Source organism: Convolutriloba macropyga, chromosome 5 (assembly GCF_964194025.1).
Source record: "Convolutriloba macropyga chromosome 5, txConMacr16.3, whole genome shotgun sequence".
Classification (NCBI taxonomy): Eukaryota; Metazoa; Xenacoelomorpha; order Acoela; family Convolutidae; genus Convolutriloba; species Convolutriloba macropyga.
Window position 1 is genome coordinate 24880988 of NC_134472.1, and position 15792 is coordinate 24896779.

At 34.9% G+C, this 15792-nt stretch overlaps 1 protein-coding gene across 1 annotated transcript in view; it reads left to right on the plus strand.

Moving 5' to 3' along the window:
* LOC142340322 (uncharacterized) overlaps positions 1-15792 on the plus strand; it is a 65081-nt gene that overhangs the window by 7376 nt on the left and 41913 nt on the right. Inside the window, exon 2 of the mRNA XM_075390897.1 lies at positions 5031-5155. Within this exon, the coding sequence (XP_075247012.1) occupies positions 5031-5155 (125 nt within the window). The remainder of the gene's footprint in view (positions 1-5030; positions 5156-15792) is intronic.

Here is a 15792-nt window from a genome sequence, read left to right on the forward strand (position 1 = left end):
GTGCCCGCACTTACAAAACACGTGCATTTACATAGTACATCATGATGTAAAAAAATGGCACGTCCGTCGGGGGGGGGGGGGGGGGGTGCGAAAATTATGCGGCCACTAAGCTAGAGGGCGCAAACGGAAAAGATCTGTTTTTCTACGACATTGAACTGCTGTTTTTTGCTAAAACTGTAAAACAAAGTGATTCTTCTCTATTTACCCACTAAAATATTTTATTCAAAGTATGAAAAAATAGAGCTCCTAGAAGAGAAAATTGTGGTAAACCTGTTTTTTCGTCAGCCTGAACCAAATATCTGATTGCTATTTCTAAGGAGCTAGTTTAGTAAAATATTGCATGATATCGAAATCCATGAGTTTAATTTTTGGATAAAAAGTTCCAAATATAATTAGTTAAAACTTCAGTTAAATCCAATAAACTTTTAGAACTATTTCTCTTTCCTCAACCTACTGAATAATTGCTCTCGCGCAAAGTTTTTAGCAATTATATTAGTTCTGTGGTCACTCTTTTGGATGTAATTTTTCGACTGATTAACCGACTTGTCGTCAGAAGGATTTGATTTTTCCTCCTTAGCATTGTGATACACAAGTAGAGGGCATTAAGTTCTCTTTGTGTTTTCAGCTTAATAATATCCAAGTAAGCGATTCAAAGAACGTGTTTTGGAGATGTAAAATTCTGGTTTGAAGGGCGATACATAGAGGTTAATCCAACCCCTCTACCCGCTCGTCACTCTAGTCCCACATCAGGCCCCTCCTTTTGTCCCCAGACGCCACCCCAGCACATCGTTCAGGTCGGAAGAACGTAGACATGAGTAGCCAAAGACCCCTGTAAAACCGCGCTCACCTAACGCCCCTTCAATTAAGCTAAAGCTAGCCTCACTGAACCGTAGTAGCTAGTTATTGACGAAATCAACCGCCCATCAATCGTTTGAGAGCAACCTACGCGACGTTAGTTGGTTATACTTTAATTTCTCCGTTAGAGCATTTATTGTATCAAGACAACACTTGATTTTCGAAACTAAACAGATTTTCGTTTATGATTTTATTCTTATCTGATGGTTCTGTCCCTTGTACCAAGAAGAACTTTCAAAAGTTATTGCAGCAAACTTACAAGAGTTTTCAGGTTTAAGTCTGCCGCCTTTGTCATAGACAGGAAAGACCTATGCTTGTTTCATAAAGTCAGAGAAATTATTTGTTCTTTTACACTTTTTCTTAGCAAACTTCGATCGCATTGCAGCGGTTCGAAAATGGGGGTTAAAATTTTTCAAAACAAAGTAAGCCAGAAACTTATATATGGTGGTCCAGAAGATTTTTGTGTTGGTGTTTTGTTCAAAACTTTGTAAAGTTCTCCTTTTTGACTGGGTTTAGAAAAATTTCAGTTCATCTAATATTAAATGGTTGCATCTGAGGAGTAGTTTTATCGCCCTTGTAAATCTAGGCATGTAAGGGGCAATTTTTTGCCGTTTTAAGTAAACGAGAGGTCTAAACAATTCTGATAGAACCTTAGCAATCCTTTCTTTGATCCCTTATTGATTTCTTTCCCCCTTTCAGCTTTGCGTTTTTTGATTGCGTATTTGATGTAATTTTGATTTTCATAACATTACCTTGTTCTATCAGCGTTGTAGGTTCTCAAAATGTTTTTTTTGTATAATTGTCATATGACCTACGTAGTTTTCTACTAACAGTGTTTCATTAATGTTCCTTAGTAGTTTGTAACAATTAATGGGCTCTTGCTTAGTGTTTTTTCTTTTCGTTTAACAGGCAGCGCTTTTCATTTATCCAATTAATCATTTAGTTTGAAAACTGTTTTTATTTCCTTATTGTTTCTATTTTTTATCTTTTTAATGGGTGGTTGCAGTTTTATTTCATTAAAACAATCAATAAATTTAGAAAGTTTTTTTGCTCCAATTGTTTGTGTCAATTGTGATCAACCTTGAAGAGCACAAACTTGTTTAACTGTAGAAATTATACTCCACACTTTACCTTCTTATAAACACTCTGTGTTTTTCTGTTTAATTTCTGCTTTCAATGACGGTTGAATTACAATGATGAATCGATGAATTTTGTGTAACAACTCAATTATGTCTGTTGCAAAATTGTGATTTTGAGAGACAAGTCATTGACATATTAATGCCAGTTTTCCTCAATACATGTTGCTTTGCTTTTGATCATTTATTGATGGCCGTTGTCTGCAATGCAGTTGTTAAGTAACTGTTTCCCAGCATATTTAAGAACATGTATGAGGTAATCTCCGAACAAGATTATATCATTAATGCTATAACGAGTATTTGAGACTTCCGCTGTCATCTCATCAAAGACAATATTGAAAAAATTAGGTTTCCCTAGTTTGAGCCGTTTATGGGGAGTTTGTTTGTCATAGGCTTACATACTTCTATCCATAATGACTCAAAAAACTCCGGTTGATGTTGTTCAAGTTGTTTTTTCGTTTTTTGAAAATTTTCGAAGAATATTCATTTCTGCACGCCCTCCCTCGTTCCAAATTGGTTGATGATGTCATCAGCCTATGAAAAACTCGTGACTCCTGCATTGAGATAAATTGGATTTTTTTTCTTTGTATTACTTGCATGTTTTCTCTATATGATTTGGGCCCTGGTTTGTTTCAATTCAATTTGTTCATTCAAATCTGACTTTTTTGTTTGATGTGTTTCTAGTGACTTTTGAAAAATGAACTTTCGTCCTTGAAGTTTTTTCACCACATTTTGAACACCAAAAGGCTGTTTAGGACCCAATTGTCTTATTATAGTTTCATTTGGGGAAAATTGGAAGCAAAAATCTTTGCCATTTTTTCGAAAAGTTGCCAGTATTTTTTGAATGCCATTCTCACTTGGATGCATAAGATCCTGTCTATTATCATTTGCCTCAAAACCATAACTAAGAACGTACACATTGGACCACTGAAATTGGCCTCTAATTTGATCAGCGATGCTGGTGATTTCTTGGTTAGAGTAATCAATTGCTTTTTGTTTGATTCCGTCGGCATAGACAAATTTCAAATATGGGAATTTTTTGCCATAGAGCAACTTCATTACCTTATATATGGCCTGAATTTCGTTATGCAGTAATTAACAGAGTAACCCATTTGCGGGAAAATTTTTGGTTTTGAAGTGTATCACATCCAAAGATGCCTGCAGTCATGGGAGACAACACTAAGAAACCAGAACCTAAATTTCAGGGTGCTTTCGGATGGAGATGCAGTTTGATGTTTTTCGCAATTACTAATGGTCTTAATATTTTTGGAGGTTTCTTTAGGAGCATTTTTTCGTACAAAAGAATTTGAACACTATCATCAAAATACTTTTGAAACGACGCTGGTTCTGGCTTTTGTACATCGCGCTTTGTATTAAACAATTGAGTAATCTGATAGTTGAGCTTTCGACGCGGAAGGAAGAAAACCTTCTGTTTCCTGGAGATTTGTGAAGTATAGATTATGCGATTTTGCACAAAGCCACCAAGAATTTTTTTCATTTATCGAAAACCTCGAAAGGTTTGAGATGTTATAGACCAAAATTTTAAAAAGACTTCTGCAGTGTCGAGTTTCGTAACATTACTTAAAACTTGCAACTTGGAAGTCTCAAAATGCCAAAGGTTCGTAGAAGTCAGGTTCTGGTTCTTATTTGGTCTGTTATTTAAAATTCTTTCTGAGCCGATATTTGTGGCAACTTCCGGCAATTTGTGTTTAGCATTATCTGGCATTTTGACTTCGAGCACTACTAATTTTGGGCATTTTTAACGTGCACGTGTGTGGTTTAAAAGCAATGTTAGTTATGAAACAAAATTCATGACACACGCACTCTGGAATTTGACTTTTCGTTATGGAGAACTTTATAATGAAGTTAATATTGGAGTAGAAAATCAAACAAGGAAACAAACACAAAGCGATGAAAATGTACTTAGTTGCATATTATAACTAACTCATTCATTTTACTGCAAATCGCAATTCTTGATAATCAATCATTGGATCTATTCTGTTTTGCCCCCCGCCCCGGTGTTTTTACGCCCCTAGTTACAAATTATATGTTGTTGTACAGAACGTTACTATATAAAAAATAGTACGTGCGTCTGGGGTGAAAAAGATATAAGCGCACTAAGCTGGGGGGAAGGGGCAAAACATAATAGATCCCAATTTTTATCGCTAGTTCTTGCTTTCTCTATGTCATATTAGTCTGATTTGTGTTTTATGATCTCCTACTAATCATAAATGATCATATAAGATCTTTTGATAATCGTAGAAGTCCTATAAGATCTCATGGTAATCGGACAGGACTATACTAAGAAATAGTATTTGATCATGGTATGACAACTAAGAAATGGCATCATGGGAAATCAGAACGAAGATCTCTTAAAGTTTTGGATATCCATGCTGCATAGCAATTCCACCTAAGGATTTTTTGGCCAGTTGCAGCTATCTGCGAAAAGAGAATTCAATTGTGTAATTGATACGATGATCTCTGTGAGAAAAAAAGATGAGCAAACTGTTCACAGTTTATGGTTTAGAAGTCATTTCGGCACTAAGTTGCCGGTAACAGATGAAAAGAGGTTGTGTGCAGCAAGTTAGAGTTGACTTTATGTCAGGAGTAGAATTCAGCAACCACGTGACACATATTCAGCAACATCAGACATGTTTTAATTGTTGTTTTTTTTCGTATCTGGTTGGCTATCATCCCCGTTATTGCAAATTTTGGATCTATTCTGTTTTGGCCGCCCAGTGTTTGCTACGCCCCCCCCCCCCCCCCCCCGTTACAATAAATTATGAGTTGTTATATAGCACTTGACTATGTAAAGAACAGCCCCCTAATCGATCCCAAATTTCGTTCGCTGTATATCTTCCGAAATGATTTATTTGTGTTTTTCTAGCCGACAGGGTCAGTACACTGGAAGTGCACCAATTGTGTTTTTAAAATGTGCAGAATAGCAGGGACAATTTTATATTTATAGCCGATAATTTGATCACTCTGAAAAAAGAGTTGGCATGCTTTGACAATTTGGAGGTGCAAATAATGTTTTAGCCCCGAGAAAGTGGATTTGGGCAAGAGACCGTCGTTGAGGTCTGTGGACTTGGACTCTGTCGAGGACACTCTCAATATCAAAGTGACCAGTTTTGATATCAGCAATGATCACAGCACCCATCCAGGTAATCAAATTATCCAAATTATAACTACCGGGTCGATTAGTGGGCGGATATAAGCGGACAATTTAGTAAGAAATGCGTTAAGTAATAAATTAAAGTATTTTCAGCACTTGAAAAAGAACGCTTCAGATATTTAATTCAAACTTTCAGTACTTTTCGATATTTTTTCTTCACAATTTTGGTACTTCAAAAACCAATGTTTTGCATCTCTTGTATAATCTCAACAAGCTTCGCCAGTTCTTAACACTTTCCATATATAATACCAGAACTTAAAATATTGAGGATTTCAACGCATCTCTCAAAAAAATTATGCACACATTGTCCAATAATTGATCTTCGTTCTTCTCGCAAGGGTTTAGTTCATTAGACGAGATCAAAGTTCAGCTCTCCAGTATGTTCCTATGATAAACACTACAGTATCCTACTTTACTATAATTTTTCAAAATTTTTTGACAAATTCAATTCGAGCCGGCTTAACAAATCGACAAATGCTCTCACGGGCAAACTAAACACTAGAATAGATCAATATGTCAAGCTATGTTCGATGCCACCTTCAATCAACGCAAAGCAAAATTGTTCACCTTTTGTCAGCGTATTCAAATAGTAACTACTATAAGTAGGTGAATATCAAATATGAACTCAAACTCAACTAAAGCTCAAGAACAAACTGCTCCACTATCACAAATTCATTGTTGTCGTATATCCAAAAAATAAATCGAAATATTTTGCATCATATTCACAACGGTTGATTTGCGACATTTTCTGTTGTTGGTTTAGAATTTTTGACAAAATTTCTACACAGTTAGACTTACTGTGAAAACAAAACTAAACCGAAAAGGCTATAATATGGAACTATGTCTGCATTTTGTCGAAATCGTTGAAAACTGTCGATCAAAATTGCAAATTTTACATGTAAAACCACGTGACTAGCAGTAGAATTGTAGCTTAAAAACTTGTTTAACATCTGTTAAAACTCGGAGCTTTTGTATCATTAAAACTACACATAGGGAATATTAAAGAGCAATTATTTCTTGTCCGTTAAAAGTTTCTTAGTGTGTCCTGATAGAATAAATGTCTAGGTTGATTAGTAGATTAAAAACAAGAACATACATTGCTAAAAGGAATCAGAAGTCATACATCGAAGAAACAAGGAAATCAAGCTTGTGCTTTAATACTCATGGCCTCGTCCATAAGAGTAACAACGAATCATCTTGGCATATTGACAGACAAATATTTTGAAATTAAGACTCTTTTCTCTTTAACTGCTGTTCTGTAATGATATGAAGTTTGTTGAACTGTGAAAAATGTAGAGAAACATCAAATTTTGTCACGATTGACGACTATTTGGCCTTGTGAATGGTTTTGCAAATAGTTGTACACTCTCTTTTTGGGAAGTGAGATGAACGCTGACAGGAATAGGCATTTGAAAACCGTTGTTTCTCTCAAAGAATCGGATTTTCTTAAAAGAAGTTATTTTTTGGGATTAGAACGTTGTCTAACTGCAAGACAATTGTTTGTGAACAATTTTTAGGCTTCACTAGGGTTCTGAAAGCCTAATTTTTTGGGCAATAAAGAGTGTTGATTATTGAGTTTGGCGTTACAAATGCTGTCAATGGGATTTTGAAGAGTTTTTCTCGGAGGCTATAGATTTTGTCAAACAAGCTGAAGAAAAAAGCAGTTGCTTAATGATGATCGACACTATTGAGAGAAAAGTTTTTTGACTAGGGCAAATGATTTGAGGACAAGAAATTTTTCTTTTTCTTGGGCAGTTTCATCGTGTTTTGTGACGATGTCTTTTGTACTCTTCTCTCTAATTTTGTGTAGAATTGATCACGTATGTTAGATGCTCGTCATGCTTTGTGTTTTTGAACCAGTATGTTGATTGCAGTTTGAGATTTCATTGATAGTTGCTTCAAAAACCTTGAAAAGCGTAGGCAAATTGTCCTGCACGTCTGTGCAATACTCCACGTCGTGTTAGTCCGTCTGTTCTATTGTGACGAAGTAGCCTTTCAGCCCATTGGATTAATACTTCGGGTGGTTATCTTGGTTAACATGCAGACAAAACTGCTTTCCTTCAGTCTGCCTGATTCTACTTTTATTCTTTTATATAATCTGGTAGGCTTATAAAATCTGAGGTGTACAAATTCAGCAAACGGTTCCACAAAAGATTTAGTAAGATTTGAGTGCACGAGAAGTCCTTCACACTGCATTTTGTTTTAAAGATTTCAATTGTGCAAAGGAGTTCTAATTGCGCCTTAATAAAATAAAAATTGAGGGTTAGAGTTTCTTCTTTTTGTATCTAAAGAGAAATCTGTGATCCAATCGATTTCAGGAGTTATTCCATCTGCAACTTCAGCTTCCAATTGAAGGCTACCTAAAACTAATAGCAATATCTGTTTGACAGACGAAATCAGCTTCCTCCATATCACAGCAAACCGAAGGGCTAGAAGAAGATTGTTTCCATGTGACGTTTTAAGGTTGCTGTTGTAACTGACACCTGATGTTGTCGTTGTCATCTCCGAATTTGCTGAGTTTCAAACTTTTTTCGTTATTGTGATTTTCGGTTTATAGTTAGAAAAAGCTAAAAAGTTAGAAATCAAGCTTGTGCTTTAATACTCATGGCCGTTGTCGTTGTCATCTCTGAATTTGCTGCGTTTCAAACTTTTTTTGTTATTGTGATTTTCGGTTTATAGTTAGAAAAAGCTAACTCACAATAATTTCGTTGCCAAGCAAATCTCCTACTGGTTAAAAAGCAACTAATCGGTGTCCAACATCTGAAAATCTTTACATGATAGTTGAAAAGAGATACAGTTCCTGTTGTACAACCGGTGTTCATTTGCTCAATGAAAATTGGTCTTAAAAAATCTTGTTAAACCTTTAAAAACCTATATTTATCTTTTGAGTCTCCGACTCTCCGAATTTGAATCTTGGGAGGTCGAGCTTCAGGGACAACAATTTTGAACTATCAGTCTCTGGCAAAAAAGCACGTTCTTCAAAGTTGATTTAAAAACGTCAAAGTCCTCTAACTAAAAAAATCTTGCTGCATAAAGCGCTCGGACAATCATTGTTGCTTGGTTATCAGAGTTGTTATTTGCTAATTCCTTTATTAGTCTACTTATAACATTATTACTGTAAAAAAATGATGCTTCAGGTTGCAAGAGTTTTTGGTGCCCTTTAGTTGTCAACAAAACGATTGAATGTTAGAAATTTGTTCTTTCTGTCTGTATCAAATCCTCGTGTGAACCAATTGATGCTTTCAGAGAACATTTTTTTGCGATTGTTTCAACAGGTAGGGCTGTGCATCTTCATAACTGTTTGTAGCTGGGCGCTTTCGGAAGACCGAGTTTGATTTTATCACTTTTTTTGTTGGTTTCATCAATTTATTACATTAAGAGAAATCATTTTTATCGATTACATTTTTTGATGATTCTGTTTATGAAACTGTTCTTCCTCCCGGTTTCACGTTTCGGATTTTTGGGGAGTTTCGGTGCTGAGAGAAGTCATTCTTTCAAGTATTTTAAAAGTAATCTTTCGCTCCAAGGTCTGTCGATTTCGATTTACCGCCTGCAAAGTTCCCTTGCTATGAGTGGGAGCTTCCTGAAATATATACAAATATAATGACGGCAACAGTTATTGACGCTCCGTCGGTTAATTCAAACTTAATGTCGTACATAAGGTCCAGAGCTGATTTTATCTGTCGAACTTTACTTTCGTTTTGGCTCAAAAAGAAACAACAAACTTTGTCCACATAGATGCGGCTACCAGCTCTAATATTGAGATAGTTGATGTTTCAATGGTTGCAGCTCTCATCTTTTGCATCACGTATTTGGTTTTTTCAGCCTCCGATTTGACTTACATAATTTTTTTGGCTGTAATTACAAGCCATTATGTTGCCGAAAACATAATGGCTTGTAACATTGTTAAAATTGTTAAAATATGTGGCATCTGGATTCACAATTAAGCGCATGTTGTCAGAAACATTTGGCATCCGTTTGAATTCGTTAACACGTTGCTTCAACTTGTTGTGGAAACCTGGGAACATCTGACGGCTCCAGTTTTGACCTGGCTGGATATTCAATTGCAGAATACATCATACTTTAATAGGAGAGGGCGTGATGAAACCAATGGCATTAAATAAGGATGCGGTGACTGAAAACAATTTACGTTGTTAAGTTTTGCTAACATCTGGCTTTGAAATTGGTTCTCTGATGATCAAATTTCCTCCCTTTGCTTTCAACATTCGTTTTAAAATTCGTTGCGCTTTTACAGTAACTTTCCCCAGCTGGGTTCAAAATGGTGTATTGATTTTTGCAAAGTTTTTATGCAACTTTTATTCTATTTTTATTACGTGTTTTTTACGCTACAAGTTGTGATTGCAGCGATTCGGTTGTGTTTCCTTGTGTTAAGTTTAAATATCCCGCTACAGAACATTTACAGATTAGTTCGGCCTCAGTTCAGGATTAGTAGGTTTGTTATCTATGGCTAACTTATACAGGATGCATTTTGCACTTAAAGGGAAACTTTTTGCAAAAATGAAAACCTGAAGTAATTGATTTCTTCTCCTATTTTGTTCTTCAAAAAATTTTAGTACGTCTACAACCTTTGACCTTAAACTTGCATAAACCTTGCTTCAATTTCACGGGCTGCTGTGTTTCTGTGCTGTTAAACTTTCCAAACAAGTCCCAGCTTGCTGTAGATTCAGACCGGTCATTGAGCTTCCATCAGTGAAGGTCCTTCGTATACTGAGGCTGCGTCCGTAACGTTTTTCAATGTTTTTTTATTTTTTTTTTGCTCAACTGGGATGTGCGAGAGATGAAGATCTGTGAAATCGTCAAATCAAAATGTGGCTCAGTCTCTTCAGCGATTAATTTATCAATCTGCAATTCAATTGTTTGTAGCGAACAAAAAAGCAATCGAGCTCCAGCTGAAATCGGTTTGGATTACTGCTATTCGTTGTGTTGCTGTCTTTTTCTTAGATTCAAGAGCTCTTTGTCATATGCGTTTGCAATCTTTTCTATAATCGCTGAAAGTTTTCTTGATCTTTCCTTAGTTTAAAAAACTGATGCATGTCGATCTCTGTTTCCAGGTTTTTGTGTGCTTTTGATCGTTTAAAGACCTTATTATAGGACCACTGTATTCGGCTCAGATAGAACTCAGCATTTTAAATGACGAAGCAAAGATTCGGAATAACTGTGCTGAAGTGGCTGACATGTGTTTGCTCAAAACAGCAGGGATACTGAGATACAATTATTGGAAAAATTTCTTACTATTTTATGGTATGTTTTCTGCGAAGCAAATAAAATTGGTACTGTAAAACGATCTGATTTTGATATTTAGGTGTTTGCCATTTTGACTGGTTTTTGCATGCAAAAAATGAAATGTTAATTGCTGTACATTTGATTTTGTATAAGTGGATTGCTGACGACGCTGGTGCTAAATGTTCTAACTGCTCGTTACCTTTTAGAAATTTACGATTTCTATTGCAATTGCTTCCAGTTTTGTTCGCTTTGTGATTGTATATCGAATTCCGAAATTTAGTGTTATTGCCGTGTCAAACATTTTCGTCTGTTGCTGTTTTGATGGCTGTGGAAAACAATTTCCATATTTTATATCCATGTGGTTGAGATTGCAATCTGAGTGCGCTTCTCTGCGTCGCATCTGTTGTTTTCTTGACTACCGTTCTTGTGATAATTGTTTAGAGATTGGCTTTGAGCATGTTTGTTGTGGATAATGTTGTCCAAAAAAGCTTCTTTTGTAACTTTGCTGATGAAAGAGTCTTTTTGTTCTACCAATCGAAATCTCTAATTGAGTATTTTTCATTGGTGAAGACGAAATTTCTTCGCAAACTTCTGCGTTAATATCAACCCAGTCTTTAAAGTGTATCACAATAAGCTGTGGAATGGTTCAGCTGAGGATATATCCGTTCCATCTAATTGTCCTGGTTGACTCAGATTGATCATTAGCAATCCATAGGACAGCTCAGGGTTGAAAGTCAGACATGACATTGTGAAATCAGCAATTGTGAATCAATTGTCTGGAAAAGAACTGCATATGATGCAAAACTTTTAACATAAGGTTTTTGGCCAGCGTTCGAGATTTTCCAAGTAACCTGCTGTATAATGTTGTCTTTTTCGAAGTTTTTTTTTGTTTTTCCTGCTTTGCTTCACTGAAAACTTCTCCTCAGTGTGAATATTTGATGTTGCTATTTCTATTTCCGTCTGTGATGACGTTTTGCAGGTTTGTCACGTATTGTGTATCTATCTGAGTTACAATATCTTTTAATATTGCTATGAAACACGAAATGTCTCAAAAAATTAGGAAGAGTCTCCACTTAAGAATTTGGGGGTGATAAGTGAAGTTAGTTGAAAGTTGAGGTGCATCTGTTTCAAAAAAAGATGCTGTTCGTTGCTTGTATATGTTGAAACATTTGTCTACCTTTTGGTCAGTTCCATTGCTGGTAAGTTATATTTTTTGATCTTGTGTATTGAGATATACCTTGAAAAAGTTGTTGCTTGTGTCAAAAAACAAAAATTGTCTTTTTTTCTGATAGGTTCTTGGTCACTCGATTGACCGTTCCTACTGATGTGGATATTATCTTGGCATATATGTTTGTTTTGAAGATAAGAGTGATTTAGATTTTTAAGATATCCAAAAATATGTAATGTTTTTTGATCTTGAGTTTCGCGACGTTGGTGGTTTGTTCGTTTGTTTGGATTATGTTCATATCACGGATTTGGTTTCTTCTCTTTTCTTTAGTTCTGGTCTCATGTTTTTTGTTTCAAAATTCAAAAAAAGTTTAGCTGTTTTGTACACTGATTTCACCGTCATTAGGTTTTTGATCTTCGTTTTTGTCGTCTATTATTGTTGATCATGCCCTCGTGGTCCGCTGTCTGTTGACTTCTGTTGAGATTGTGCATGACAAAATTTGTAACCTGTTTCTTTTTATAGAGATAAAAGATTGGTGCAGGTATTATTATTTTTTCCTTGGTGCACTCCAATGTATGGGTTGTTTTTTTCGTGTGGTTAAAAAGAAGCTAAACGGAACTCACTACTCTCGTATGATTGATTGGCATCGTGGTGTGTCTATAAACCCTGGCTTTCTAGTTTGATGTAGTGGTACCAACATTATGTCAAACAGAATTCGGTCCAGCATTTTGCTCTGTGCTGTTCATTTCCCTAGCTTCTTCAGTGCTGATTCTGTTTGCTTTTTTGAAGCTGTTTGATGATGTGCCTCCCGTGTTTGATATATCATTCAATTGTTAATGTCACTCGCAACTTAGTTTTGTATAAAGTCGGATTTTTACCTGCCACGTTTTTGTCTGTAGCTGCAATAAAGGAATTAAACAAATTTTAGCAAATGAACTTGCGCAATAATGGTTGTTACATTTTTTGTCGCGGACGTTGCTGTCAGTGTGTCTTAAATGGATAGTTTTGCTGATCACTTGTTCATTTTGTTCTTTCTCTTCGTGTGTCTTTCTTCTTTGCTGCAGAATTCTATGCTTAGATGTTGTTGTTCTGATTTTTTTTTACCTTTTTCTAAAGTTTTACGTTTCTTGTCAGTTGAATATTTAAGTGTTGTTGAAGTATTTGTTCCGACCCTCTTGAGGGGGGAGGAACTATATACTCAACTGAGTTTTTTTTTGTTGTTCCGTGAATTTTCGCCACCCGATATATTCATCGTAGAGAGTTAGAGAGTTGAGACTGGTATCATTAGAAAGCTCATCCAGCGTAGAATATGGAATTTAAAAAGATTTTTTTAATTTTCGATTTCTACAGAGAGTTATCGAGGTTTAAAGTTCTGAGAAAAGAAGAGTGAATTCACGTTGTTTTTATTCACATTTTCCGGAATTTTTGCCTAAATTTTCGTCAATTTTGCTAAACTTTGTTATAATTTTTAAAAATAGTGTCGTTGATTTTATTTTTGAAGACGCACAAGCATTGTTGATTGTTTTGATTTAATTTTTTTGGTCAAAAAATCTGGATAAACATTTCAAAATTTAGACTTTTTCATCAAAAACAGCACGAAATAAGCTAATTTAGTCCACTTTGATTAAATTTGCCGACAGTACATCCCCAAACAACACTCAAAAAATCTTTGTAGTCTCAGAGGGGGGCTATTTCTACTTCAGAGTCCGCCGAGAGTGCACTGTAGTTAAAACCTTGCCGTTTTTTGCCAACTTTACTCGTTGATTATCAAAAAAGCAGAATTTATTTTGAGTTTTCAACAAACACATTATCTATATCTACAACATTTAAAAATCAGTTATTCCTAAGGGACAAGAAGTATTATTAGGGCTTGTTTTTGGCCATTCTAGGACTGTTACAATCCAAAAAAACTCGGGTTTTAATCAGTCGGTCTTTTTTTTGAAAAAAAGACTTTTTTTTAATAATAAAAAACAGAACATATCAAATCAAAGCTCAGGAGTGATAGGTCCAACCGATTTGCTTGTTAAGCAGCTCCAAGCTAATGCATTAAGTTTTTTAATTGAAAATTTATGATCGTTTCTTTTTTTAAAAATAATTGACCTTTCAAAAAATAATGGCTTAATTAACTTTTTCTCTACTTTTTTTCTTAATTTGTACAACTTCCAGCTTAATGTCAGCAAAAAAACGACCGCTTCTTCTTTGTACTTAGTTAACATTTATTCTCAGTTGCAGTTTTAAGCCTGAAATTATTGTTTTCTGGCTTTGATACCACAAGATTTCAGATTTTTTTTTGTTTTGATATTTGCCAGTTTTTCACGTTTTCTAATTTTGTCACATTATCACATTTTTGACGGTTCTCATGTCACCTCATTAGCATTCAAAATAAGGCACAATTGAACATATTAAAATTCTGAAAGATATACATCATCGTTTTAACGGCCTCGACGCCTCTTTCTTGAAGAAATCAATTGAATTTTTTAATTTTGTCTCTAACTGTCATTTATACTTTGTCATTTCAGTCGTATGAAATTTCCTGTATAGTGATAGCTTTCATTGGCTTTTCATAGAAGAATAGAAGAACCGATATTCTAATATTTGTAGATAGCTGATGGCTTTCATGACGATCAAAACAATCGTTTTCCAAAATTTAAAAAAAAAAATTTCAACTTCGCAATTTTGTTCTTTTTATGTTTCTTTTTGTTACCTAATCTCGTTAGTTAACTACAGGTCAAATATAACATTATGGGTGTCAATGGAATAAGGGGGATTGGTGTCCCAAAATCTTTTAAAGAATTTGTTATGACCTTACTGGCTTCGACACCGGTTTTTCACAAAAAAAGTAAACTAATGTAATTTTTGTCATATTTGACGTTCTTTTTGTAGATGCAAGAAATATTCTGGATAATTACAGGTCTCGAGGGCTTTTTTTTGAATGAACGACCCTATTTAAATAGCTCTTTTTGTTATTAATGACTTTCATGACATTAAATGTAATTTTGTTTCGAAAAAAAATTACATACTTTAGCACTTCGCTTTTTTGTCTGCTTGTTACTTAGTCTTTCTAATGAATAGCCACGTACTAAATTATAACTGTTTGAAGAAGGCGCAATCAAATGTATTTTGAGTGCCAAAAATTGGCTTGACGGTTTTGACAGCGTTTTCTGGCAAGTTTCAATTGAAATTTTGTTTGTTCTTTGTTGTTCTTTTTAGCCGCTTTAAAAAATGAATAAGGACAGGTCCTAATGCCCTTCTATAGAAGTAGTGGAAATCGTAAATTTGTGGTAATAATAATTGATTCCTAATGGTATTTTTTACTTTGAACTTTAACTGTTTCAAAAAATTAAGTTAATTTTTTTACTTTACTGTTTTTGTTCTTTCTTGTATAATTGTTACCAAACCTTTTTATGGACTGGTCGCATATGTTTTCTGGGGATTTATAAGTTATTTTTGTTTAATTTTGGGTTTATCTGACGGTATGTTGATTTTGTTATTAAATTTAGTTTTTAAGAGGGACATAAATTTTTTGATGTAATTAATGTTTGTTGTTGTTGTTGTTTGATTTTGCTTTTCGTCTTGACTCGCCTTCTTAATATTGACTTATTACAGCAATCTAATGCATCAACTTTTACTCCACTGAGTTATTTGCTTTGGAGGCTATCTTATCGTTGCTACAGAATTTTTTGAAAAAGACTTGGGCTTTTTTGGGAATCGCAAAAAATAATTTTTGGGTTCTTCTATCTGTTCCTCATTTGGTAGACAATTATGCCAAATTTGTGGATGGGCGGGGTCGGAACCTTATGTGCCATCGCACATCACCGAGCCGCCTTGTTCAGTTTTATTTTCATTCTCAAATTTGTTGTGCAGCTGCAACAATTGTCGTTGTTCTGCGCTTTCCTTCTTTGAAGCTCTGTTTAGTGACTGCTGGAGTCTGTTGTAACTGCTTTTGGAACGCTTTTTAAAAAGTAATATATTTCAGCTTGCAGATATTTATATTACGTACTCTTCATCTCTTTAATATTTTTTTTCGTTTTATCTGAGGTCATTTTTAAGCGGATCATTGCTGACCCGGGTTGACCACCATAAAAGAAACTTACTAATCATAAAACGCCATATATGGATTTTATGGAAACTTACTAAACATACAACGACCATAAAAATTTTTGAGTTTGGCTGAGAAGAAGACCAAAGGCTTCCAAAACAACGTTTTTGTGCAT